At 39.6% G+C, this 27,267-nt stretch overlaps 3 protein-coding genes across 3 annotated transcripts; 2 read left to right on the top strand and 1 right to left on the bottom strand.

Annotated features, from left to right (window-relative positions):
- Positions 1–3,410: 3,410 nt before the first annotated feature.
- Positions 3,411–6,305, bottom strand: rps28 (ribosomal protein S28). Its single transcript, XM_006786754.3, has 4 exons — positions 6,185–6,305; positions 5,837–5,884; positions 4,184–4,306; positions 3,411–3,530 (listed from the first exon to the last, which is right to left on the bottom strand). Exons 1-3 carry the CDS (start codon positions 6,221–6,223, stop codon positions 4,184–4,186), a joined length of 210 nt encoding a protein of 69 aa, XP_006786817.1. The 5' UTR covers positions 6,224–6,305; the 3' UTR covers positions 3,411–3,530.
- A 1,124-nt stretch (positions 6,306–7,429) lies between these two features.
- Positions 7,430–11,042, top strand: si:rp71-39b20.4 (potassium voltage-gated channel subfamily V member 2). Its single transcript, XM_006787008.2, has 4 exons — positions 7,430–7,956; positions 8,055–8,688; positions 9,213–9,338; positions 10,725–11,042. The coding sequence occupies exons 1-4, from the start codon at positions 7,430–7,432 to the stop codon at positions 11,040–11,042; spliced, it is 1,605 nt and encodes a 534-aa protein (XP_006787071.2).
- A 4,222-nt stretch (positions 11,043–15,264) lies between these two features.
- Positions 15,265–16,199, top strand: insl3 (insulin-like 3 (Leydig cell)). The gene is made up of 2 exons (XM_006786755.3): positions 15,265–15,549; positions 15,719–16,199. Exons 1-2 carry the CDS (start codon positions 15,357–15,359, stop codon positions 15,913–15,915), a joined length of 390 nt encoding a protein of 129 aa, XP_006786818.1. The 5' UTR covers positions 15,265–15,356; the 3' UTR covers positions 15,916–16,199.
- The last annotated feature ends 11,068 nt before the right edge of the window (positions 16,200–27,267 follow it).

Here is a 27,267-nt window from a genome sequence, read left to right on the forward strand (position 1 = left end):
TCTCAATGTATGTCTTGAGACCTTACAGAACATACTGGTGCAGAGGAAAGTATATGATGCTTTTCGTGTTGTAGAAGATGCACTGTTAAACCCTGTTATACTTACTGAAACATTTAGCAACATTATTATTCATTGGGGGTTTTGGTTTAGGTCGTCTGCAGATCCACACACACACCTTTCAGCTCTGTCGTCCTCGCCACCAACTCCAAAGCGCACCAACAGCGCTACAGTAGCTGCACTTCTACAAGTCATGATGTCCTTGATTTCTTCCTGGTTTCTCTGGAACCGTGTTAAAGATCTGAGACAAACAGACTTGTTGTCTCAGACTGCTGATGTTTTCTCCTGGCTGGGTTAGACCTTGGTGGCATGCAGGCAAACAAGTAGAGACCTTGGGATGGATTTTCTTCTAACCTGCTGTATTTCTGCTTCAAAGAAAGACTGGAAACAAGGACTGGTGGGAGATACGGGAGCGATACGGAAGAGAGGTGGTAAACACATGCCAACCGAAGTTCTTGAAGGGTTGTTGACGCAGAGGGTTGGAGAGGGGCAGAATGACGGTGACGCAGTGGCCAAGGTGACAGCAAGTTGTTTTCATGCACGGAGCTGCCGAAGACTGAAAACATAAACACGGTAGGACTCTCTCCTCTTCCTCATGGACTGCTTCTGTTGTTCCAGAGAACGCTGATTTTGAAGCGTTTGTGAGTAACAGTCAGCTACAAGCTGAAGCGTGTTTTCTGATTTGCAGGTAAAGCTCATTTGGGTAAATAACCACTTTAGGATAAATGGGGTTTATCAGGATTCATGTCTGAAGGTTGAAAAGAGACAAAGCGGTTTGTCTCTTCTCTCCTCTGTCCCTCACCTCTCTCACCGTGTTATTTTGTCTCCTTCAGGTTCTCCTGGAAAAGCCGTCAAGTGCCAGCACGCTCTCCCTTTACCCTGGCAGCTGGCAGAATAGATTCCAGGTATTAATTTGTGGCTTGGTGTCAAATTTCCTCTCTGGTTCCACATATACTACACACTGATCCTTTCTTCTATAAAATACTTAAATAGAAGGTATCTGACAAAGTGAAGCACTAAAAGATCTCAAAAAAGCAGCACATTTTGCCACAATCTAAAGAAACAGCTGAGAAATAAAGACATTGACATCTCTCGGAATGGAAAGGGGTTACAAAGTAATTTCTAAGGTGTTAGGACATCACTGAAGCACAGTCAGACCTATTATTCACAACTGGAGGAAACTGAAATTACTCCAAGAGCATATTGATAACTCATCCAGGATGTCAGATAAGAACCCAGAATGTAATCTGAAGACATGCAGGCCTATTTGCCACAGTTAAGGTCAGAGTTCATGATTCAACAATAAGAAAGAGAGACTGGGCAAAAGTGGCACCCATGGGAGAGTTCAAGGATAAAACCACTGCTGACCTGAAGGAGGATGTCCGACCATCTGTTCATGCCCTGAAACTCAAGCATGCCTGGATTATAGGCTACCACAGAACAATGATCAGAAACACACCAGCAAGTCCACCTCTGAATGGCTAAAAACCAAAATGAAGGTTTCGGTGTGGCCTAGTAAAAGTCTGAACTTAAATCAAAGATTAAGATTCTTTGGCCTGATCTTAAACAGATCGTTCATGCTCAAAAACTCTTCAGTGTGTCTAATTTAATTATTTCTGGAAAGAAGAGTGGGCCAAAATTCCTCCACATGGGATGTGAAAGATCCATTGTCAGTTAAAAGAAGTGCTTGATTGCAGTTCTTGCTGCTACGGTTGGCACAAACATGTCAGTGTGACAAATGTGCATAAAACTATGAAATCATGAAGGGGGTAAATACTTTTTCACTGCACTGTATGTCTGAAAAAGGCACCTAAGTGTTTAAGTTGAACTCAGCTTTGCACACAACCTGTCTGTAAAACAGGCCAAGGTAAAATAGGAGATCATTAAACCTACAGTGTACATAACTCAAACTGACATCCTTTCCTGTTTAAACAACCGCCGAGATCCTTCAGGAACCCCAAGCTGGAATTTAGCCAGATACCTTTGCAGAGTACTAATTTACAGACTGCTCAGTATTCCTTTGATGTATTTCCTGACATTTACACATTGTTAGTTCAGAGGTAACTGACCTTAAGGTTCTTTAGACCTCAACATTTAAACATAGCCACGCTAAACCTGATTCACCAGCATTCATGACCAGATTTCACTTCTAATACAGCAGAACAGCAAGTAGATCTGGAGGGGAAAGCATTACTATAGCTGTGTTAACTAGTACATCCTCAGCTTTTATCTTAAATAATTTGAGAAAACGGGTCACATATGTTTTGAACAATTTGAATCTGTCTGTACTGTTCATTAGCTATACAAGCTACACAGCTTTGGAGTGGTGCTCAAAGTGAGGAGTCATTGCAGTTAAAAATATAAAATAAAACTAATGTGGATAAATATGATTTTTGGTGGAAAATAAATACAGACAAATTCTAATGATTTTTAATGATATAAATTATGTTGTGCGGATTTTTTTTCAGCTTGTCCCATTATTATTAGAGTTTATGATGGAGAAACAACACTGCTGGAAATGAACGGTGGCATGAATGTTTAAGTTAGTTTAAAGGAGAGAGCTTGGCCTGTAAATAGTCAGCACTTGCTTACTTCTTACATGCAGTCGATTGTGTTGTACCTGAAATGGAGGTAAATTCCGTTAGCTTTTAAAACTCAGACACTGCCCCCTGCTGGACGGAACGTAAACTGCACAAGGTGAAATAATGGCGTGCCCGCTAAATTTGTGGAAATTCCTTAATTTTCATACACAACAGTGCAACAGAAAACAGCTATATTAGCCTTGTATTGTTGGTTTATTTCTATTAAAAAAAACTACTTATCTGTGTCTGGGAAAATTAATTACAGAATTATTTACAGGAGCTGGAGGTCAAGAGGCGAGATGGTTTGGACACGTGCACAGGAGTGAAGGTGGATATACTTGACAATTGATGTTCATGGGCACGATAAAAGACATGCAGGGAGTTTGTATGACAGACGAGGATGTTAGGGACAGGGTGAGATGGTGGTAGATTTTTTTCCATACCTCTAAAGGAAGCAGTTGAAAGAACTAACATCCATTTACTCTGAAAGAGTAGTTTAAAACGAGTCTATTTTGATACTTTTGAACTGTAATGGAATAATAGACTTGAGAAGTTGACACTTCAGAGTAACTAAACGTATAGAAGTATTGAATTATTTAGCTTAATTCACATTCAGCGTACAAGAATTTGACAGCCACACCTCACCTACTATTAATGCATCAATAATGAGCTATTACCTGTCTCACGCAAGTTTATCATGGCAGGCTAATGTTCCAGTTTATTGAATTAAAAACAAAATCACTTAGTATAAAAGAAAGAAGACTTCAAGGATAATTTTCAACTCAAATTTATTTCAAAACATCTGAACAAGTGGCGGGTAGTCCACTGAAAAACACTGCATCCTGCTGTAGTTGATGCCCCACAGTGTTGGATTGGCAGCTTCAGCGGGCACTGTGAAGACAGAGCAAGTGAGAAGGGTTTAAGCCTGTGTTTAAGTCTTATACATTCCCAAATTCAGAACACTGATACGCTCTGAATTGAGCAGCATTAGACATAAGCAGCCTATCGGGAGGACTGAAGGAAGAATTCAAACATCAACCCCTGACCACCATGGGATATATTCCCTACACACTGAAAACAGGCAAACTTTGTGCAGCTCTGTTACACTTTAACTAGATAAGAGCTAGATAAGAGCTTCAGATGCAATTATGATCTAATACTGCAGATATATGAATTGAGAACTTAGAACATTAGGTTGAGTTTGTGATTGTGATTTACTGCAAGCCATTTTTAATGTTTTTTTCTAACCTTATAAGGTTATATAAGCAATATAAATATTCCCATAGTGCATGTTAGTACTATGGAAATATTTTTTACTTCTTGTTAACTATAATACAACGGCAAACATTGTCATCACCTCCCCCGCAGTGTTTTATTATCCTAAACTGTTCTTGGTTCACTAAGTTTTTAATAACAATAATGTTCAGCATCAAAGTATCTAAGGTCAAGTGCATATTATCCATCAGCACTCTCACTGTGGGCTTCACCAATGCTGACAGTTTAATGACTCAAAACACTGATCACCTGAGGTTATATTGTCTCACCTATCGCAGCCTCCTGGCTTCTCTTTCAGACTCCAGGAGTGTCAGCACATCTCCCTCTCTGACTGGGCCCTTCACGTTCCTGATAATTGAGCGGTTGCTGTCGTCCATGAACTCGACACGGACCTGGTGGGAAACGAGAGCGCCCAAAACTTAAACATTAAAATGACTCTACAGCAGACAAATTTTTCTGTTTAAATTAATGATGTACCAATTAAAGAGGGTTTTGTTTTAATGTTTACAGACAGCCTATAATGATTTTTCCTCATTTTGTTTTTGTTATGCATTCCTATTTCTGTGGCAAGGGAGCAAAGCAGCCGTGATTCAAAATATATATTTATTTATTTTGAAATTGTTCAGCTGTTTAAACTATCCACTTAACATGGAAAATAAACCAATGGTCATGATAATCAATTTCAACAAGAAGTAACTGTGGGGTGATATAGTACAATACCTAAAAATCTATTCGGATGGCATTTTTTAAAAAAAGTTATTTTTATAATCTGCTTAATTTTTGGGACCCCGACTCCGTTCCCTGCTGTTTCACTGTCAGAAAACAGTATCTGGGGATCTCACTCTGCAATGCTGTAAAAGCGATCAAGTGAACACCCAACAATCAAGTGAACACACATTTTAGTAATAAAGTACTAAGTTAGTGGGCAGCACAGTGGTACAGCAGTTTGAAGAATGGAAGTATAAACACATGTATGTTAACTTAACTATAGACCCTTTTCCCATTAGTACCTACACAGATTGTAGACAAAAGGGGCTTAAGTTGGGTGTAGCTATGAATGTAACATAAATTGTCATCATTAGCCCAAGTAACCAGTATACCAAACAGCACACTAAATGACAACTGAGTTAAATGGCCTGCATTTGTATAGCGCTTTACTTAGTCCCTAAGGAAAGCTACATTGTAGCCACAATGTAGCTTGCCATTCACACACTGGTGGTGGCAAGCAAAAAAAAAAAAAAGAGCATTGATACATTTTAAAGATACATCTGGTTTCTCTATTAAACGTGGTTTCCAGTTAGGATCAGTGGCTTGCCCGAGTATGTCATTAGTAGTTAAAATCCAGGTTAAAACTTTGTCCCCCCCAAAATAACCTGCCTCCTTTGTGGTAAAAGAAATCAGAGGAGTCATATTTTGTAGCTTAATCAGTTTTTCATCTTAAACTTCTGATAATAATTCAGCTTAGTTTCAGTTAGTTGGTAGAGTGAATCTGCCCAGTTTCAACGTTTAGTTACAGTACTATGGGGGATATTTATCAGGAGTAAAAAAAATCAGCTCAGATCAAGTTTTTTTGTTTTGTTTTTAAAGAAACAAACAAAACCCGTGACTTACAGCTAAATCGATGTCCAAACTTCAAACAGCTGTCTCAATACCTCATACTTAATGTGTAAACAAATCATCTAAGACAACACGAAACTTGCTTTTTCATCCTAGCCCTTTTAAGAGGTACAAAATATCGTTTCAGTTATTTTTTCCTTTGTTTAGAAATCTAGTTTTTAATTTCACATGAATTTACAGCCCTAGATTGTGTATATCCTTGGCAATAACTCAAATTAAGATTACACATATAAAGAGTAAATATTAATCGCAGATTTGCTGGTTTGTGCCGGATAAAATTTGAGGTGTTAGCCAAACTAGCATACCTGTGTACATTGTCCCTGGGAACCGGTTCTCCCGAGAACCTTGGTGACCTGAAAATGAAAACACGAGCAACATGAACATCAAACCTCTAAAATCAATATAATACATATATATAATTTTTTAACGAACACAGAGAATAAAGAAAAGTGAGTACTGCGGCAGCTAGCAGAGACTGTAGCATTGACAGGCCTCCATGATAGAAGCACGAGAGCCGAAGAGACGTTTGCTAACTACGAGACAAAAAGTGGATTTAACCTAAAGATTTTGAGCCCATTTGAAACAATACTTATTGTTGTGGGCATCTAATCGCTTTGATACGATAATTTTCAGCGTTTTATAGATTTTCTTACTCTTGCAAGCTTGATGGGCTGCACGCGGCTGGCGTCCATGTTGTCAGGTTAGACCGGAAAGGAAGTCACGTGGTGCACGGACGGCATATATGGCAACTGTAATCTTTTAGTTTATTAAAATTTAAAATTTAAAATTATTTTTTAATCAAATTAACAGAATAACAGAATATAAACTTACAAATAATAACAACAATAACAAACTTTAATAAAAACTATTATACATTCGTAGTTACCTTCTTTTCCGGTAGATTGGGAAATACCATTCGAAGCACCCATGGTGGAAACCTGGGCCAAACCATTATTCACAGAGTTTCCAAAACTATTTTAATGTGCAGAAACAGAGAGAGGGATTTGTCTCTGTGTAACTGTATCTCTTTTTTTTTGTGCGTACATACAGTCAATTCGAATACTGAATTATTGGAGTAACTACAAATGCTTGTGATATCAGTCAAAAAACACAGCCTATTTATCCAAAGTCAGTATCAAAAAGGTTACTGATTCGGTACATTATTAAATAAATTCACTGTTATATAATCAATATTTTGTTTTTAGTTGGCTTGACTTAATATTGAAATGAATACTTTGTAATTATACCAGTGAGTTATTGTAAAGAGAAACATATCAGTGATAAACGGTGATTTTGTTGTGGAGCCTAAAAATACGGTTAAGGGTTTGTGCAGAATATACAGAAAACAAAGAAAATTTTTATCAGTCATTATTAATTTTAATGTATTTTGACTTTAATTCTAAAATCAGGCTTGTTTAACTAGTTCAGCAATAGGTCAAAAAGGCCATAGCTGATAATTTGCGTAATCTACCTGAATATCCTGTGTAAAAGCTCTCTGTAGCCTTGTTAGCCATGCAATACTGTCCTGACACCACCCTCTCTGCGTTTCTTCCTCTCTCAGAAGTCAAAGCCTTAAATCACAACACTAATCCTTGTGAACAGTATTTTTAACTTGCGCTGGGACAGAAAGAACAGCAATAGGATTAGAGAATCAGTGAAGAGGCTGAAGCCCTAACTCATGCAGTTGATCTTCTTGCACAGTGACTCAAAAGTACCACAGCTCTTTCTTTGTCTTTATTTCAACCTGGAGGATTTTTTTTTCTTTTTTGACCATGGTGATATTTTTGCTTGATGTTGTAGATTTAAAGAAAAAACATATTATCATTTTTCTCCTGTGATTTGATTCAAACTTGGCATAAAACATTTTCCAGTGATTGGTCTTCTGAGCAGCTGTCGCAATGGAGAAGTGGAAAATTCTAAAAAAACGTCGCTCCAGTCTTTTTGCAACCATAAAACGCGACTTTAGTTTCACGCAAAGCATCGAAGAAGAGGAGAGTGAATTCCCCTTTTCACAGGACAGCTCAGTAAAACCGTGGACATCTATGGACAACCTTGACGCTCCTGGTGCCAGAAAAGAGGTGAAAAAAGATGAGAAGAAGGATGCACCAAACCCCTGGCAATCAAACATTGTCAACCTAAATGTGGGCGGAAAGGTGTTTCACATCCCTAAACACTTGGTCCTCCGATACCCAAAGACCAGGATCGGAGTCCTTGCTCTGTGCAATGATCCAGTTAAGCGTCTGACGCTCTGTGACGATTATAATGTTCGGAACAACGAGTTCTTCTTTGACAGGGACCCCATGTTTTTCCATTACATATTTCACTTTTACTGCAGTAATGTTCTGTGGGTGATGGATGGCCTGTGTCCTGTCAACTTTGAGGAAGAGATCTCATTCTGGGGGCTCAAACTGAAGGATACTCCAAGGTGTGCTGTAGATATTTGATATGCAGTGTATCTATTGTGGCTTGGTCTGTGGATATTTAAAAAGTAGCTATGGTAAAGCATTTGTCTGTCTTTCTCAGGTGCTGCCGCATTCTGTTTGAGGAGAAATTGGACGACATCAGAGAACACCTGAAGGTTAACCAGGAGCTCATCGATGAGATTAAACCTCACCATGATGACGAGGGCTACAAGACCATGTTTCTTGGAAACTTTCGTAAAGCACTTTGGGACTTGATGGAGAATCCTTACTCCTCACTGTCAGCCAAAGCCTTTGCAGTGTTTTCCAGTCTCTTTGTGCTTATCTCTATCGTTGCCATGACTCTGAATACAGTCAAAGAACTTAGGCAGTACAAACTTGCAGGCAAAACCTACATGGAGTGGGTGGAGGTTAGTTCTATCCTTTTCTTCACGTTGGAGTACTTTCTGCGACTACTCACCACATCAAACATCAAGCATTTTGTAAAGAGCGCCCTCAACTTTGTCGATTTGGTAGCCGTCATGCCCTACTTCCTCCAGATCATGTTTGAGACTTTTGTAATAGACGCTGAAGACATCAGTGCTCAGGAGGATTTGAAGACCATGTCAAGAGTCAGCAAAGTCAGCAAGGTGCTCAAAGTGGTCAAGCTCATGCGCATCTTTCGTATCTTGAAGCTTGCCCGTCACTCCACCGGCATGAGGGCTTTCGGCTTCACCATCCGCCAGTGCTCTGAGCAGGTATGAAGGGAATATCAATAAACACAAATGCTGGTAACATTTGAATAACATGGCAACCTGCAAGGCTCTGAAGAGACATAAGAGGAACAGGAGGTAGTTTTATGTGAAAGTCACCACTAGGAGAAGAGAAGTAGAGAAGAACGTTATGATAGTTTTACAATAGGATATCACAATCTATTTAAATTTGCATATTATATTTCTTGAAGAGAGCGACACTAGATGATTAGCTTATTTTAAAGAACAAAATCCACCTACCAGCAGCTCTAAACTTCACTAATGTAACATAATATCACATTTATTCATTTAATTAACAAAAAACAGAACAGTTTCATTGCATATGATGTGTTTAAAACCCATTAATTGAACAAAGCTTACACAGCCTATCGAGTGCAGAAATGTCAGGAAGGCTTTATAGTAACATCTCATATTACTGGATGCAAGCCCCTAAAATAGTATCTGCTTTATGACATAGTTTCATATAAACAAGCGCTGTCGTTGACGTGCTCTGTTCTGTCGTGCTGCAGGTGTGCTGTCTGTTTCTGTTCATCGCCATGGGCATCTTCACCTTCTCTGCTCTGATGCATTCTGTGGAGGTGGATCAGCCCGGGACACCGTTCAGCAGCATACCAGATGCCTGGTGGTGGGCTGCGGTGAGTACGGGACAAGCTCTACATCCAGTGAAGTTCTATTGCTCTAATATGTTTGGGATGCTTGTTACAAATGCAGTATAACTAAAACATCAGATTTGTTTTTTTTGTGGCTTTTAATGATTTCTATAAAAGTTTTAACTTTCTGGGAATTATTTCTTCTTTTTAATGGCAGCTGTGATGATATTGTAAATTATTTTTGAAAATATTTTCAAGTCCAATTTTTAGGTCCAGCCGCACTGATGATGTAACCCTACTTATAACACCACAGTTGCTCCACATCTTTTCATTATGAATGGGGCAATTAATGTTTTACAGCATTTAGAGCGTGTAGCCAGCTCTCACCGGCTGCCACTCAGCTTCTTCCGGATCAATTAACTCAGTTATGAAGTTTGATAAGCTCTTCCTCTTGACAGCGCTGAAGGGAAGCTCAGTCAGGGTGTGTCAGTATGATCAAGCAGTGCAGTGCATTCCGGGTGTCAGGGATTAGGTCTATCTGGATTTGTGCTGCCTGCTTAGTCAGACCAAAGCAAAGATTCACAGTACAGATCATGTTCCGTGCTATTTTTCTGCCTTTAAAATGCAGTAAACACTGATTATATTCAAGAGCTCAAACACAGTCTTCTTTAGTGAATTAATGGTTGGCTAAATAATATTCTGAAATTGTCTCTCTTGCAGAAAAACCTACTAACTATAATAAATGTAGGATTTTCCTTTGTGTAATTCTTACCCCAAAGTATCTTCCATAATTGGTACTATATCTGAAATGAAGAGAAAGATGTGGAGTAACTCCAGGGTCACATAAACTTGATATAAATTATCTAGCCTATACAGATGTGGAGAGTGGCTACTGATGGCCACCAAGCTGTCATATGGTTAAACAGTAACTTATGCAAATGATCAATATTTAGAGGTATGAATATCACACCATTTCTAGGAAGGTTCACATGGGTGTCACCAGCCTGGTACTCTGTGTGTCTTTCAGTATCATCTGAGGACATGGTTTTCATTTATCTGGTGGCAGCTGTGAATTTATATGTGTCTAATTCCCTCTAAAGCTGCGTGATGCGTCTCATTTGTAGCCAGACAGAGTGATTGCATTCAAGAAATATAAAATGTAGCACTACTTTCCTGGAAGGTTTTTTGAGCCTATTTATTCCAAACTTCCAAAATGTCAGTTTATCAGTACAAAAAAAAAGCATTTTAATTACTCGATTCACAGAAAGTAATGGATACAAAGTGCGTGAGGCCAGGTGAAAGGCAGGTACTGTGAGGATTAAACTGAAAACTTCTTCTGCTCTTCTCTTGATCCCTACTTAAAATCTACACGAGAGAGCACTGGCTTTGAGTAATTTTATGGAAGCTGACGCTATTCCTTTTCCCCTATAGGTCAGCATCTCTACTGTGGGCTATGGAGATGTTGTCCCCATCTCCTACCTCGGCCGCTGTGTGGCATTCGGCTGCATCTCCTTCGGCATCATCCTTAACGGCATGCCCATCTCCATTCTGTTCAACAAGTTCTCCGACTACTATGCCAAACTGAAGGAGCAGGAATACAACTTTTCCAACACGGTGCGCACCTTCCAGCTCAAGAAACGTCTCAGGCGTAAGTTTGACAGCTGCTTCGAACCCCGGCCGGAGGACTCGGATGATGAGATACACTATCGGCCCAGCGGCAGGCGATTTTCCCACGAGAGTGAGGAATAAGAAAAGTTGCCTAGTTGTGACCTCAGTAACCCTAAATGGCCTTATCACCCTTGGGTATACAAAAGTAAAAGACTCCATCTGCCTCTAAGTCTCAGCCTATGTGATTGAATAGAAACAATCTGATGGGGGAAAGCAGAAAGCTGAGACAAGCATTAAGCCTCAGCTTTGCAGTACGTACTGTTTTCACACTATAGCGACAATTCCTCTGTCAAGTGGACAAGATGTTCAGACTAGACAACTTGTTATGTGTTTCCACAAATAGCACACGTCTACAACTAATGCTCACTCAACAGAAATAGATGTTTGACCCAATGAGGTCAAGCAGTGACATTATGAATGAAGCAAAACTACCCTTATATCATTTTGAAAAGACTACTGTCATTGAAAGTGCTATTAATGAACAGTTTTGGTGACTACATAGTCTCTTACATTTTACTTTGATGCTCAGCAAAAAAGAAATTGTACCTTCAAGCTCTAACTAGTGCAGCTTTTGGCCATTACCAGCATGTACCGCCACACATCATGGCGGCTTTAAGTCACCATTTGCTTGGCTGCAATAAAAACATTTTATTTGTGTGTGCATCTCAGAACAACTATAACACCATCAATGGAAAGTTCTCACATTTGACACAATTTATGTTTCATCGAAGTGGCATACCTATCGAAAAAGCACTCCCTCTGTTTTTTGTCCAGTCACTCAGTGTGGTCTTGAAGACACCCAAGTGGGGTGAGAGATATAGCAGCGGGTGTCAGTATACCGATCAGGAGCCTCAGTGTAATTTGGTTGTCAAGGATTAGTAGGATTTGTGCGTCTGTTTCCTACCTAGTCAGACAAGTGGAAAAGTCAATCAAGTACTGTGCTATTTTGGTGACAGAAGGAATCTGATCAGGTGTGCGCAGACAGGACGTATTTAAATACAAGCCATTTTTAATAGACGTACAATAGAGGCCTCCAGCGTAGTGATTTTTCACTCCTACAAACACATGGGCAGTGATGCCTATATCTGTCACCCAACAGCTCAGAATTTGTCGCGATCCCTGCGGCGAAAGAGAATTGAGCTTTCCGTTCTTGACCAGGAGATGTCAGGATCAATCATGGTCTAAGCCTTGTCGTCACAATGTGATGCTATCATTAGATCATAAACCCAAGTCTTGCCCTGGGCACCAGAAGAACAGCATTATAACGTATTAAACAAACATACAAAAACTCTTCACGGATACAGACACCACAGTTTTCTTGGCTCATCTGCTCGACACTGGTTTTAAATAAGAGGGACAGATAGAGGGGATTAGAGACAAGTTCTCTGGTTAGTCACGACAGATGCTGTGGGAGTTACACTCCATTTCCAACTGCAGGAATATTGTGTTGAGCCTCTGCTCATGAAAGACATCCTGAACATCCATTTTACAGCAGACTGTGACTTCATCCATTTGAATAATAATCAGAGACAATGAATCATTAGTGACTGATGTTTCCTTGTCATTAAGTTCTGTGCAAGTGCACTAATTAACGAGCGAGCGATCAAATGTAGTGTCAGATGTGTCTAATTTACCCTCTGATCTGGGGTTAAAGTGGTCCGGAACGGTGGCACCTTCAGTTATTGAGTAATTATATCTGATAGGAGGTTTAATATAAAACACTGTCAAACAGTTCAGTTTTCATGCTCTGCAGTCTTTCTGGTCTTTCTGGATGATTCTGATGCCACAGACGGGTTCACCACATGATCCTGTCTGCACACGTCCTTTTTTCCGTCCCATCCCTGTCAATAAAGTTGTGTTTGTGGTACAGAAGAGGAGTGAGCATAAAAGGAATAACTTTTAATAAGTGGCAGGTAATTACAAATTCAACGTTTCAAACAGCTCAACAGATTTAATGCACAAATTGTTCCTGTGCAATTTGGATCTCAACCTGTCTGCTAGCTTGAGGTATAGTGGCTGTATTTTTGATGAGTGATGACAAAAAATGTTAATGTGTATTCATTTTGCTCTCAGAGCTGAAGAACAAAAGGAAGGTTTCTATGGCGACTGACATGATTTCATTTGGAAATTTAAAGATTACATGTTATGTCATTGATTTAAGATTTTTTTTTAATCAGACACTGTTTCTGTGCATGATGTGTGGCTGAAGTTAGCAATTTCATGTTCTGAAATGTTTTTAAAAAATGAATTAAATGATAATAATACCAAAGTTTATACTGGAAAGTAAGTGCAAGTGTTGTGGTTCAGTTTACAGTAAGGGAAAAACACGTGACTCAGTTATGATAGAATTTTGCGACAGTGGTGGAAGTGTAGCTTTCAGGGGAGAAAGCTTATAAAACATCATTTGTGTACAAAGTCAACAAACTTTTAGGCGATTTTTATCAGACTGGATGGTTACATTTTTATGATATTGCCTGAAAGAAACAACAGTTCCAGCAAGTTTCAATTTTGAAGATTAAGGTAAAAGAAGAAGGTCACATCACAATTACTTCATTACAATAAACGTATCCCCATTTCAAACTCAAAAACAAAAATGAGAAAGTCCATTTATTTGTCTTTAAAAATTACTGTCTTTCAGCAGACCTCGCTTATGCAAAATTAGTTAATGTAAAAGAACCTTAAAGTCCGTATTTATTAGTGGACACCTATCTTATCTTTCTGAGGAATGAAGCTATTACAGAATATAGGTAGTGACTGTTGGCTTTACTGTGTCGCCAGCATCAATTACACCTCAAGAGTATGGCTGTATCACATGACTCAGCCAGAAGGAGAGAAATCAGAAAATTTAGAAAATTTAGAAGGCTAACACATAGTAGTAGTTGACAAGAAGAGGAAGCAATGGATGAACATCAAGAAGGAATCTGAGAAGCTTGAGAAATACCAAGGGCTGAATTAGAAAAAATGTGAGGGTGAAGGCAAAAGTGGTCCTCATGTGTGTATATCTATATCTATATCTATATCTATATACATATATTTATATATGGCATATGATAGAACATCAGCAAAAGAGAAAACAATGAGTTATTATACGTTGCAGTAAAGCTTTGATTCCACTGTGGTGCAGAAGGCAGTGCCATGATGAGGTAAACATACTCAGCTTATTTGACATCTGCAAACTGACTGACATCTGTGTGTGCTGGGCTTGAAAATGTTGAAAATGTTAACACACAGCATCACCCTCAGCAAGAAATAAAGGGCAAGAATCTGTGAAGGCAAAAAAAAAAAGAAAAAAAAAGCAAGGTGGGCTCTGAGCACAGCAGCTGAGAATAACAAACAGGCCACTGCCTACCAGTGATATCGTCATTAGAGGTTAAAATGCTAATCATAGCCAGAAGTGCATTTTAGATGTTAAAGTGTCACCTTTCATATTGTTCATCTGTGCTGGAGATATGAAGCAGTCATCTCTGGTATGATTAAGCAACTACAGTATAGCCACAGGGTGACCATGTGTGTGAACAGTTGCGTCATAATCCTTGACATCTCCTTTTTCCGGTCACGCTCTCTTCCAATTAGATCGCATCCTTCATGACGTGTTAAGATAAGATGCTAAAGGGACTCATATTCAAGGAAAACATTTTAACCACAAGTCAGCAATTTTCAAGCATGAATACTTAGATGTAATGAGTGTTAATATAAAAAAAGAAATACTGTATTCTGTGAGCAGGATTTATGAGCAAAACTGCTGTAAACTGCTTAAAATTAATTACGGACCAAACCCAGATTAGATTCTGCACATTGCAATATAAACAAACAACAGGAAAGATGACTAAAAGCAGAAAAGCTAATCAAATATAAGCACTGAGTCTTTGTTTAAATACACCGAAAGTGGACATTGGTGGATGCCCATATTAAACATGGTCAGAGGTTCAAATATAAAAGTCAGCGTATGTATATATATGCATGCACTTCTTTCTATGTGTAAGTAACCACCAACCTTCAGACTGGGAAAGGACTTGCTCTTTCTCCCGAGCCAAAATAATACTCATAATGATAATAACACAATAATAATACTCATTAAAAAAAAGAAAAAGAAAAGAAAGAAAAGCAGCTTAACAAGAGTAACTGCAGAAGTAGTGACTTGTTACTTCCACCCTGAAAAACAAGATCAGTGCCAGAGCAGATTTTTATCTCAATGAGAGTTCCAGCCTTGAGATTTCACATCCCTTTGATGCTGAGCTCTTGATCAGGACATGCTTTTCCCTCACCAAGGCTGAATGCAACTTTTGAACAACCTGTGGCTACTACACACACTCCCTATATAAACTCCCTCAAATTCCTCAGGTCACTCATTTTCTGCCTTTGCCCACCAACTGAGGAGCAGTACCACATCATACAATGCCGGCTGCTAGGTGTTTGGTGTCTCTCGTGGCGGTGCTAGTGGCTGCAGTGTGTGTGGCACATGCACAGGAGAGGATCAAGATATGTGGACGAGAGCTGATACGTCTGGCCGTCTCATCCTGCGGCAGCTCCCGGGCCAGGAGAAGCATCCCGGATTTAGGACGGAAAAAGAATCAATACGCTCCTCTCTGTAAGTACTTAAACAATCTTTTATTTGTGTTTTCATGACATATATGAAAGGTAAACAGGGAAAGACGTACTCTTGCTTCTTGACATCAAAATTTTGCAAGAGTTTTTGGGGATGAAGCTGCACGTTTACAGTGTTCTCTCTAAATCCCAGATGTGTTACCTCTGTACAGGGGAGCAGATCTCCTCCACAGAAGAGTACCTGACTTCAGGGACTGTACGCACGGCTTCGAGGGCAGACCGGGAAAAGGACGCCGTCTCCTTGGCTCCTCACCTTCTGTCCTCACGGATCAGGCGAACTGCTGGAAAAATATCTGATATTTGCTGTGAGAAAGGATGTAGCATGAAGGAGCTGATACAGTTTTGCTAAATGAAGCCGGTGGCATATCAGTTAAGTTATTGACTTCAGAGTTTTGCTGGGTTTTCTTTTAGTGATCCTGAATGTACTTGGTGATATTTATCTTTGACATTTTAAACTGGAGTGCACACAGGATTTTGTTATTTGATTTATTGTTTTTATCAATGCAAATATAGTATATTAACTGAACTGATATTACTGGACAGTCAGTCCATAAGAAATCACAAAAGTCCCAGAATCAAACCCTTATTTTCTCAGACCTAACAAAGATGACAATAAATATTACTCGCAATGAAGTGAAGGTTTCAGTTACTGCTTGTGTCTTATACACTAATCTGCATCAACTGACCCAAATCTTAGACAATTATGATAAGTAAACAAATGCAAGCATACGAAAAACTTCAGATGCCAGAGAACCATTTTAACACTTGAGCTGTTTATCTGCTGTATATGCATACTGGTATATATTAAGATCCATGTAAGTTTCGTTGTGAGCGCAGTTTACTGGTGCCAAAAGAGCTAAATCGGATTGAGGCTATTGGCCTAGCCATTGAGCTATTTAACAGAAATAATCTTTGTAACCCGGCCTGTGCCTCACACCGAGGAGTGTATAATTCTCTCAACAGATAATCAAATGTGCCGCTGATTAGCTGCCACTCTATACTGCAGCCTGCGCCGAATGACTCCTAATAGCAAATGAAATCAGCCTACAGTGACTGATTGGTTAATTTGTTTTAATTGAGGGAAGAATGGATTGTGCTGTACGTACGATTTGTTTTTGCGTAATTGGTTTTATTTGCTGTGTTATCAGACAAAGCACGCAAAGATGAATGCTAAAATTAGATCAACTTGTTAGCAGATTATATTGTTAGAAAGGTTTTAACTGCAGATAATCAGAGAATACAGCACACTAATAATGCCTGTAACAATTGGCTTAATCCATCAAACAATAATGAAATTAAATTAGAAATTTTGGGTTCAAACTGATGGCATGCATTCAAGATTTGTCAGCCATCATACTACAGTATTAGTAGTATGATGGCCCATGCTTAGAGTAATGTGCAAAAGTCTTGAGCCACCCATCATTTCTTTATATTTTGCTTAGAATTGACCAGACTCAAGCAATAGTTCTCCAGATTTTTTGAAAGACTTTTTTTTTAAAGAAATCATTTTTAGTTCAGTCATTGTACCTGACCGTTTGAAATGTTATTTTTAGTGTTTTTTTGTTGATTCTATAAAACATAACATAAGATAAAGTAGCATTTTTGTACCAACAAGGTGATTCCTGAAGAGCTATTAGGTGAAAACTTGCCATATTTCAGTGTGATGTGCAGTGTGATAGGCATGAAAAACTATCTGCAGGATATGATTAGTATCTGAAAGTGATGTCCTTAAGAAGCAGAAAAAAAAAATCCAGCAAAGACCTGACACAGGACCCATGTATCCTGACCCTTGAGTTGATCATCGACTGTTCACCAAAGCCTTGTCAAAGACAGAATAATGAAGTTAAATTAGAAATTTTGGGTTCAAATCTTCAACAATAAATATGGAAGAGGCCAGGATAAACACCGTGTCTGCTGTCTGCAGTGTTTTGGAGCTGCATTTCAGTTAGTGGAATCTGGGATCTCATCAAACTTGAATTGCGGTCAGATTTTGATCTCTCATGCAGACCCATCATATGACAACAATTTTATTTTTCAGCATGACTATAACCCCAAACACACTGCCAATGCAGTGAAAGAATCCCTGCATAGAAAAACACACAGTGGATTGCTATCAGTCATAGACTGGCCTCCCCAGAGCACGCACTTCAACATTATTTATAATGTTCACAGAGAACAGAAAAAAAAGCCACTCGACATCCAAAGAAGAGCATTGAATGTCAGATTAGAGAACTAAGAGAGACTGTGTTGAAGAATAAATGTCAATTCTCACATTGAAGCTTGTTAGAACTATACAAACACCTATTGTCCATTTTCCAAACAAATTATAAAGAAATAAGGGATGGCTCAAGACCTTTGCACAGCACCATATGTATATAAAAAGGGTATGAAAGGACAAAAACTACCAAACAAACACTACAGTCAGTCTTCATCTCTCTCTCTCTCTCTCCCCCCCCCCCCCCTTCACTCACATATAATTTTATGCTAATTATAAGATAATTCCAAAAAACATTCTCCTACACCCACAAATTCATTGCTGTTAGTCACCATAGCTTGCACAAAAGGAGTGTACAAGCATAATTCAGCTTGTACAATATTACTAATATTTGCTGTCCTGCAAAGAGGGGGAGAAAAGCATAGTCGCAGTTTTATAGTTGCCCCACAGTAGGTCATGGAAATTATGAAGTAAAATTATTATTAATTCAATTTAAGAAGAACACGTGAACTAAAATAAAACGCACGAAAGGTTTCATGAAAGGTTTGATGCAGTGTCTCATGCTAACCAGCAGAGAGTGACAGATATCAGATTTTATGCGAGGTGCTACACTGCCTTCTCTCACCTGACATTACCACCCACCCATCGCTCTGTGCATGAGCTGGTTAATTCTGTCAGGTTAAGGGTGTCGCGCTTTTGTTTTTGTTTTTGTATCCATCCCATTCTTTTCTCGTGTATTTCAGCCACATTTCCTGCTGCGATGATCAGCCTCTCGCAGCTCATTATCGTAAAATGCTCAATCACCTCGAGTGATCCTTTATCTCCTTGTGACAAGAGGGAAAATGTGATCAGAGGACACTTCTAGGCCTGAACCCGTCCTTATGCAGTGCCAACATGAGATGACAAACGCACGGCTGCAGGGGGCCCCCTCTGGTGGGCTTCTCTCCATGCCTGTTTTGTCAACTGAGAAGCTGCTAAACCAAATATGGAAAATGAAATCAGAGCCTTTATCTCTCCTTCTGCCTTTCTATCTCTTTGTGTCTAGTTTCAGTGAGCGGGAAAAGCAGCAGGGCAGAATAGCACCTTTGCTGAGTGCCAGCAGAGCAGCTACACGGCTCACACATGAACACACAAACACACATACACGTCAGGCAAGAGTGTGCGCGTGTGTGTGGACTTGTGGGTGTCAATTTGCATGTAAATGAAATGGCTCTCAGTGCTCTTGTTTCCAACAGTAAAAGTGTCAAGGCTAAGGATGCCATACTTTGTGAATGTGTGTGTGTGTGTAGAGGTTTCATGTTTTCATGTGTCGGTGTTTGCATATGTCTATGTGCTCTGCATAATCTGTGTGGGCGTACGAGACCGGGAAACCCATTTGAAGTTCGTGGCTGTGCTTGTTTTTTAAAGCGTGTTGTTTTGGGGGTTTTTTTGGGTTTTTTTACCAGTGTGCATGTGGTTTGTGCAGGTTTATGACCAGCGAGCACATGTGGGTGTGCAGAGGGGAGCAGAAGTCAGGACAATGACTGACATGTCTGTTTTTGTGAGTCCTTTATTGTTAGAGCTCCAAGCCGTGCTTTTACGCAACATAAGCTGTCAGACGTTGTGTGAAAGAAATCCTCTGTGACAGGCTGTGCGTCTTGATTCACACGGCAAACCTGAAGATGAGGATCGGCTCTGCTCTCCTCCAGATCGTGGAAATGGTGTGAATGATTGATCCTGTTCTCAAAGATCTCCGATTTTATTTTAATGGATCCTCTGCATACGTCTGTGCTAATAACAATGCTAATATTAGTGCTTTTGGGAACTTTTCTGAATGCTGTTAATAATATCTCAATCACTCAGGTTTTCCCATCAAATTCCAATTATTCCAATCTTAACTTTGCTGATAATTATGTGTTTTGGAGGGTATTCTTTCAAAAGCCAGAATACTTCCTACTAATCCAATCTTAATGGAGGGTAGAGAAATTTAGTCTGTTCCTTGTGCAGTCTTACACACAGTTATATGATAGCAGAGCTGGTGAGGGTTAAAACAAATTGTTGTAAACTGTAAGTCCAGTAATGTGTTAAAATATGCTCAGCAGCCAGTTAATTAGGTACACCTACTGGGTGGGATCCCCTTCAGAACAGCCTTTTTTTCTTGATGGCATTGATTCAACGAGTGGCTGGAAACATTCCTCTGAGATTTTAGTCCATGTTGACATGATAGCATCACACAGTTGCTGCAGATTTGATGGCTGCAAGGCTACAATGTCAATCTCCCAATGCTCTCAAAGATGCTCCATTGGATTGAGGCCTGATGAGGCCTTTTCCTTTGATCTTTTTCACACTATCTTCTATAAACCCTAGAGATGGTTGTGTATGAAAATCCTAGTAGATCAACAGTTTCTGAAATACTCAGACCAGCCCTTCTAGTATTTACCTAGTCACTTAAATCAGCTGTCGTCTCGATCATGCCGACATGCCTAAATGCACTGAGTTGCTGTCATGTGACTGGGTGACTAGGCTTTCATGTCAACAAGCGGTTGAAAAGGTGCTCCCAGTGAAGTGGTCGGTTAGTGCATGTGTAACATAATACTTTAAATATGCAGACTGTGTCTTGAACCGGCAGAGCTTCTTACAGCTCCTCCCTTCTTCACAAAGGGTCACCATGGCAGGTAGCTCTGCATACTTAATTTGGCAGATTTCTTTTTTTTACATCAGATGGTCTTCCTTACACAAACCCCAAGGGACATATGTCTCCTCCTGGGCTCAAACAAAGGATAGTTCACTTTCTAGCAATTGTGCAAACCACTGCACCATGGAGCCAGACACAGATAACAGGAAACATTTCACTCTATCATATGACAGACACAAACACTGAACAAACTAACGAGATTTAAAACATAAGTTGTAACTTCTAATTATCTACATACCTTTAAAAAAAGAAAAGAAAAAAGAAGAGAAAAGCAGCAAGCAGCAGAAAGTGGCACATGCAGCCAGAACAGATATGAGTAATGATATCGGACAAACTGGTGCTCTTTGTGCTGTGATAGAGGAAAACACTCCTCCCCTACTCCTGTTTTCTTCAATTTACAATGCAGAAACTTATTTATCACTCACTGTTCCACTGTTGTTCTGCATCCAGCTAGTTTTAAAACTAATTTAATGTTTGCTTTATTTAAGGTCAGCTCCAAAGCTTCACTTTAATCAAATCTGAAATCATTATGCGGTCATGAGGACTCTGTAAACCAATAAACACACCATCAACAGAGTGTACGCGGTACTGAAAGTTCTAAAAAAAGATAAGACATCTTTGAGACATCGGCTGTCTAGTTCATCTGCAGAAAACCATTTCCTAACATCCTCCCATATACTGTGAAACTTTGTTATCCTTCCATCTGCTGCATCCACCATCTACTGCAAAATGATGGGTCTGTCTTCTCCTCTGCTCAGCAGCATTTAGATGACCTGACCAGCAGTGACAGCTTCAAGAGCATTGTGCAATCAGACTGCTCCCATGGGAAGCCCGTTGTTGTTGGGTGTTCTCTTATCTCCTGTCATCTGGGATTTATATTTCCCTATCTTTAGCATTGGTACTATGAGATAAAGCAAATAAACCACAGTTTTTCCAGAGAAAAACAGAAGTGAAGTAGTATGGCTGTAATGCTTTTTGCCTGTTTTCAAACCTCTTTTTTTGCAGATGCTTCCATTTCTTAACTGCATGCCATGATTCAAATCAGACAACTCATTTTACATTGTGGACACATTCAGCTGGACCAGTGAAGCTAAATGACCAATATGTAAAATTACAGAACAGGTTCTGGTAGACTGTCCTGTAACTATAACATATGAAGTTTTCATTTATTCGTAAAAAAATATCATTTACTCTGGACTCACTGTAAAACAACAACAACAAAAAACAACAACAGAGTAAAAAAAATGAGACATTTCTATATTAGAGTGGAAAGCAGCAACTTTCCTGCCAATTTAAATGTGGTATCTTTTACTTAATTACTTGGGTGGGGGTGGGGGGGTGGGGTGGGGTTTATTAATAGGAAAAGTTATCAAACTTATTAAGGTAACAGTTCAGACTTTATGCTTTAATTTACATTTTCCAAAAGCCTGTACAAATAGTGATTATCTATGAGGGCGATATAGCCACAGAAATTCTTGTTTTGCAGTGCTTGTCAATATTTTGTTGTAAAGTGCTTTGGGCCAGTTTCATTCTTCTGCAACTTAAATGTCCTCAGATTTTCACTGCCCACAGCCCCCAAACCAAAGCCAGTTATTACCTTAGCTCCCTTAATTACTTTCTCGCCCTATACGGTCCGTCATATGCCTGTTATTATAGCCCCTTAATCTGTCTAGTGGAAGACAAGATGCTCATGCAGCAAACACACACACGCACAGACACACACACAGACATCAACTGCCACTTTGTCACAACCTTGGGGCCGCTGGGAGGTGGTGAAGCTGAACTAATAGAGTTGAACTGGTAGAGGGCAGTGTGGTAGCAGCAGCCGCTAAAGCAACTGCAGGCAGGTTTTCTGCAGCTGCAGAGCTCAGTGCCACAGTGCAGCACAGATAAAGTGATGCTCCAGTCTACCGCTTACAGCTGAGTGTAATGCCACTGCTGAATAATTAAAAACCTACTTTTTTGTGTGCATTTTCATTTAAGATAGTATTATGTAAAAGTTTGGTCATTTATTACTTTTATTAGTTACTTAGTCCAGATGGGGACAGAAAATAGCAGATATCTGTCCGGCTACATGTAACCCCTCAAGCTACTCACTGACGTTACTAAAAAGCTTTGCATTTAACATATAATAAAGTAAAACATTTGCCTTTTGATATTTTCTGTTGATTAATTTAACACTTGTCTGTCATTCTGTTAAGTGTGTGAATGTGTGTGTGAATGGGTGAATGACTGAATGTAGTGTAAAGCGCTTTGGGGTCCATAAGGACTAGAAAAGCGCTATACAAATGCAGGCCATTTAAGTTAGGTTCTAATTATTTTTTGTCAGTGAACATTTCTTTTTTTGTTTACAAGGATTACATTTTAAAAATTATTAGTCATGTTACTAACACCACAAAGTACTAAAGTGTAAGTATTCTGCTCTATTTAGGTAGGAGCGGAGTCTGGCGTTTGTGAGCTGTATACTACTTTTTAAAATAGATGCATAAATAAATATTCAGTAAGTACTCAAATCAGAATTACTGGAATGTTCCCAGGTGTAAGCAGACTTCCCATAATTTGTGGTAAACAAGAAGAAGAACAACAAATCTGTCCATACCTATAATTTTTTAATAAGCACTCCTTATGTTTATCTAGGACAGTATTTCTCAACTAGGTGTACTAGCACCCCTATGGGTACTTCGGAGTACTGCATGTAGTTTTGTAAAATGTTAATTAAAAAAATGTTAGTCAAGCAAAATTCAAATGAATAAGCACAATAATTACCTGTTTTTATGTGAGATTAAAAATAAAATATTCAAAGAAAAAATTGGTTGACTGTGTCCTTTGTGTCTGAAAGTTGTTCTCCTGGTACCTGTGTGGATAATCCAGCTTCCTCCCACAGTCCAAAGACACGCATATGTTACGTTAACTGGTGATTCTAAGTTGGCAGTAGGGTGGCTGAAAATGAGCGTGAATGGTCATCCATCTTTCTGTATTAGCGAACCTGTGCAGGCTGTATCCGGCCTCTCACCCGAGCTCTTGCCCTACGACCGAGTAAATTAAAGAAAACTAATTTGTGGTTGAAAAGATAAAATCAAAAACAAAACAAATGAAAGCTTTAAAAAGGTGATCTTTACATTTATTTGAGTCACTTTCTGTAAAAACTCAAATCAAAAGAAAGCAGACTGAGCTTGTAAAAGAGTTTCAGCACCTAAAAATGACACAGATCCTCAGTGCTGAACAATTAAGCGCAGTAGAAGTTATTTATGTTTTTTTCTAGCCTTTCAACTTGCATATTGATTTTTTTATTTTTATAACACCTCTCTGCTCACCCTGATTGGGGGTGGCTCACAAAATGGGGCTCACAAAATGTCATAAATGTGATGCGGTGCTTCTCACCTGGTAGCACCTAATCTGATGCAATTCCCATGTGAAGCTGAAGCTAATTGGATGAAGCGCAAAGACCCAGCAGTCGTCTCATGTGTGTGTGCACGCGTGTCCGTCCACACCACGTGTTTGCAGACGTTGAAATGTAGAAGGCGGAGTAACCTCCTCATAATTGCAGGGCACGGTAGTGACACAAGCAAAACAGGAGATTAGGCTCCAAGCGCAATGAAGAAATAGAGAATTGATTAAGATGGAAAATGCTTGTCAGGGTGTGTGTGTGTGAGTGACTGAGTGAGTGAAAAGGCTACGAGGAGAAAAACGATCAGGGACAGAGAGAGGGAGAGAGAGAGAGGGAGAGAGAGAGGGGGAGACAGCGGTGGGCAGGCCCAGAAAAGCGATTACTCCAGCTGCTCTTTCACAGCTGCTCCCAATTGCTCCATTGCACCTCTTTCTCTCCGTCCATCACTCCCTCCGGCTCGTCCCTCCGTACGCTCATGTGTGACTGGGCTGTTTGTAGCTGATGTAATCTTGACAAAACACTCCACAGTGGGAGTACTTAGCTGATGTGCAACCGTCTCACTGATGTACGTTTAAAAGATGCCGCTGTGCGGATGCAGGAGAGGATTGTTCTTGATGGAATAGTAAAACAGAGTTAAATGATGTAGTGGAGAAATCAATGCTGGGAAGGCTGTCTAAATGTTATTTGAGATCCTTACTCTATTAAGTGAAATAAAACACATTAAATGTTCCACACGCAAACATGGGGGCTCCATTCCCGCCCGTTCGTCTCTTTTCAAATTCCTGTCACTATTGTCGTCAGCGCGTCCGTCTCAGGGGTGGGGAGGTGGCTGTTAAAACATGAGCAGTCCATTCAGTAAGCTTCACCTAATCAAAGCTACGCTGCTTGTGAAACTTCCAGTTCTCCAGCCCATCAGGATGTGCGATAAAGACAGACTGAGAGACATGGGCTTCCTGGCAAGCTGAGATGTTATGAGTGTGCGCGTGCATGTTCCATGTGTTTTTTGTGTAACACACTTTGGCCTTTGTTTGCCTCTCTCTCCCTCTGTGCATGTGTGTGTGTGAGAGAGAGAGTCAGAGCATTACTTAAGCCCAGAGGAGTTGAACAACAGCAGGTACAGTATCTTGATACAGTGAGGTACCTTTTAAAAAAACTTGAAACGCTGGCTCTTTGTCACTTCTACTAAGTCGACCCATTAACGAATATGATAGCTTAATTGTTCGGGGTTTGCCCCCCCCCATGCATTAAATACATCACTAAAGAAGTTTTCACCTGAGCCTGGGAAGTGAACATGAAGAAGAGGGCTTATCTTTCTACTTTATAAATGAGAATGAAGGCCATTACACAGCATGTTGTAAAAAAGCGACGCAAAATTTAGTACCGTTTGGCTCCAAACTTGTCATGTGACGTACATAAACGCTAAATGTGGTTAGTTTTTGCTGAATATTTGCCCTAAAAGAAAGCACTGTAAAAAAAATGAAAATGGCATCAAGCAATGATGAGCTAATGCACTTTGATAGTTCGTCTAACAAACAAACACAGGAGTATTTCCCAAAGTCTGACCTGTATTGACCCATCTGTTTAGTGTCCTCCTCATTCATGCTGGTTACCATGGTTGCTGCAGAAGCACTAAGCTACTGTGAACCGAATAATTAGCTAAACTGAGACAGCACAGCATTACCTTATTGGCAATGTGAGTGTTTTAAGTTTTTCATTACCAAATTGTGTAAATTATTGTGACATACTACTTGGCCTTGGACCCCTGACCCCCTCTATAACCAGTGTTGGGGAGTAACGGAATACATGTGTGGGCGTTACTTATTTAAAATACAAAATATGAGTAACTGTAGGCTGTTACAGTTGCCACTTAAATAGGTGATAATTAGAATGCAGTTACTTTTTTGAAATAAATAGATTACACGGCAGCAATTTCCTGTTTCATATGTTAGGTTATCGCCTGTCTATCCCATCTCTAATTTTGGTAATTTCACGCATTGCCAGAAATCCTAAGAAAACACGCAATAAGAGGCTCTAATATAAGCATCCTGTTAATATTGGTGGTGTGAGTTACACAATGGACCCGGAGCCAGTACAATACAGCCAGCAGTGTACGGGCAGGAACGCATTTCTTACTTGAAAATTCCAATGCCACTTCACATTTAAAGAAGAAAGGGATGGACGAAATCTGACCGTGCAATGCAAACTCTGTTTGCCAGCAACCAAGCTGCTCTCAGCATCAAAAGACTCCACCTCCAACCTAAACAAACATCTGGAAGTAAGTTCTTTTTTTGTTTTAGTTGTGGTAGCTACCTGGGTTATGTACCACTTCAGTATCTTTGATGTACTATTGCTGTGTGATTTATTACTATCACTGAAGGCTGCATTACAACCTGGTAGCTGCAAATAATCATGTGCAGTTCTGAAAGCGGACAGAAAGAAAACATATTACTTATACAGAAATAGTTTTCCATAAGAGATCACTGCAAAAAGTGCAGCCTTACCTAATGTCCACCCTAATGTTACTCGTTTTATATTAAGATTAAAAAACTTAGTTGGTATTGCTTTCAGAACTGCACATGACTAGTTGTAGCTAGCAGGTTTGTAATGCTATCCATCAAGTCTAACAGTCTGCGGTCTATGAACTAACCTCAGCTAATGCCAGCTAACAACGTTAGCTCGGTGGCAAGTAGGCTGCAGTAATTGTAATAAAAATCACACAGCAATAGTACATTCATGCAGTTGTAAAAAGCATGACAATATATTAAGTAATCCAAAGTATTCAGAATACATTACTCACACTGAGTAACTTTACATTATAGACTACATTTTGGGCCATGTATTCTGTAATCTGCAGTGGAATACATTTTAAAAGTAACTTACCCAACACTGTCTATAAAACTGGCACTTCTTCTATAAACTATATTGCCAAATGTAACGACTCACCCATTTAAATCACTGTGTGTTCCAATCACCTCCATGGCCACATGTGTTCATTTTTGTTAGTTAACTAGTAACAGAACAAATTACTCAGTGGAAAATTAGGAAACTAAAACCAAAAATCAGACTAAGTGGATCACTTTTGTACTGCCTCTTGCTGCAGCAATGAGTTTTTTCCTTAGAAGCCAAGGATGTACTGTCCACTTTCACTGTCTGTCTCTTTAGCAGTAATTGGCTCTTTGTTTTTTGGCTAGCTGCACTCAAATAGGAAAACCCACCTGTTAGCTGTAATGTTTGGTTTTGTAAAGTGCTTTATGTGTGCAGTGTGTGGAGGAAAGACTGTTTGAGTCAGGTGACAGGTGATTCACATGACCGACAAGCTGGACTCAGGAAGTGATTTCCTCCTGTGGCCGGATGTACTGAGTGGTGCATTCATCTGATGCAATCAACACTAGTTTTTGCAATAAAACGTTTTCTCTTTTCCCAA

Source organism: Neolamprologus brichardi, chromosome 18, assembly GCF_056152115.1.
Source record: "Neolamprologus brichardi isolate AB-2024 chromosome 18, ASM5615211v1, whole genome shotgun sequence".
NCBI lineage: Eukaryota > Metazoa > Chordata > Actinopteri > Cichliformes > Cichlidae > Neolamprologus > Neolamprologus brichardi.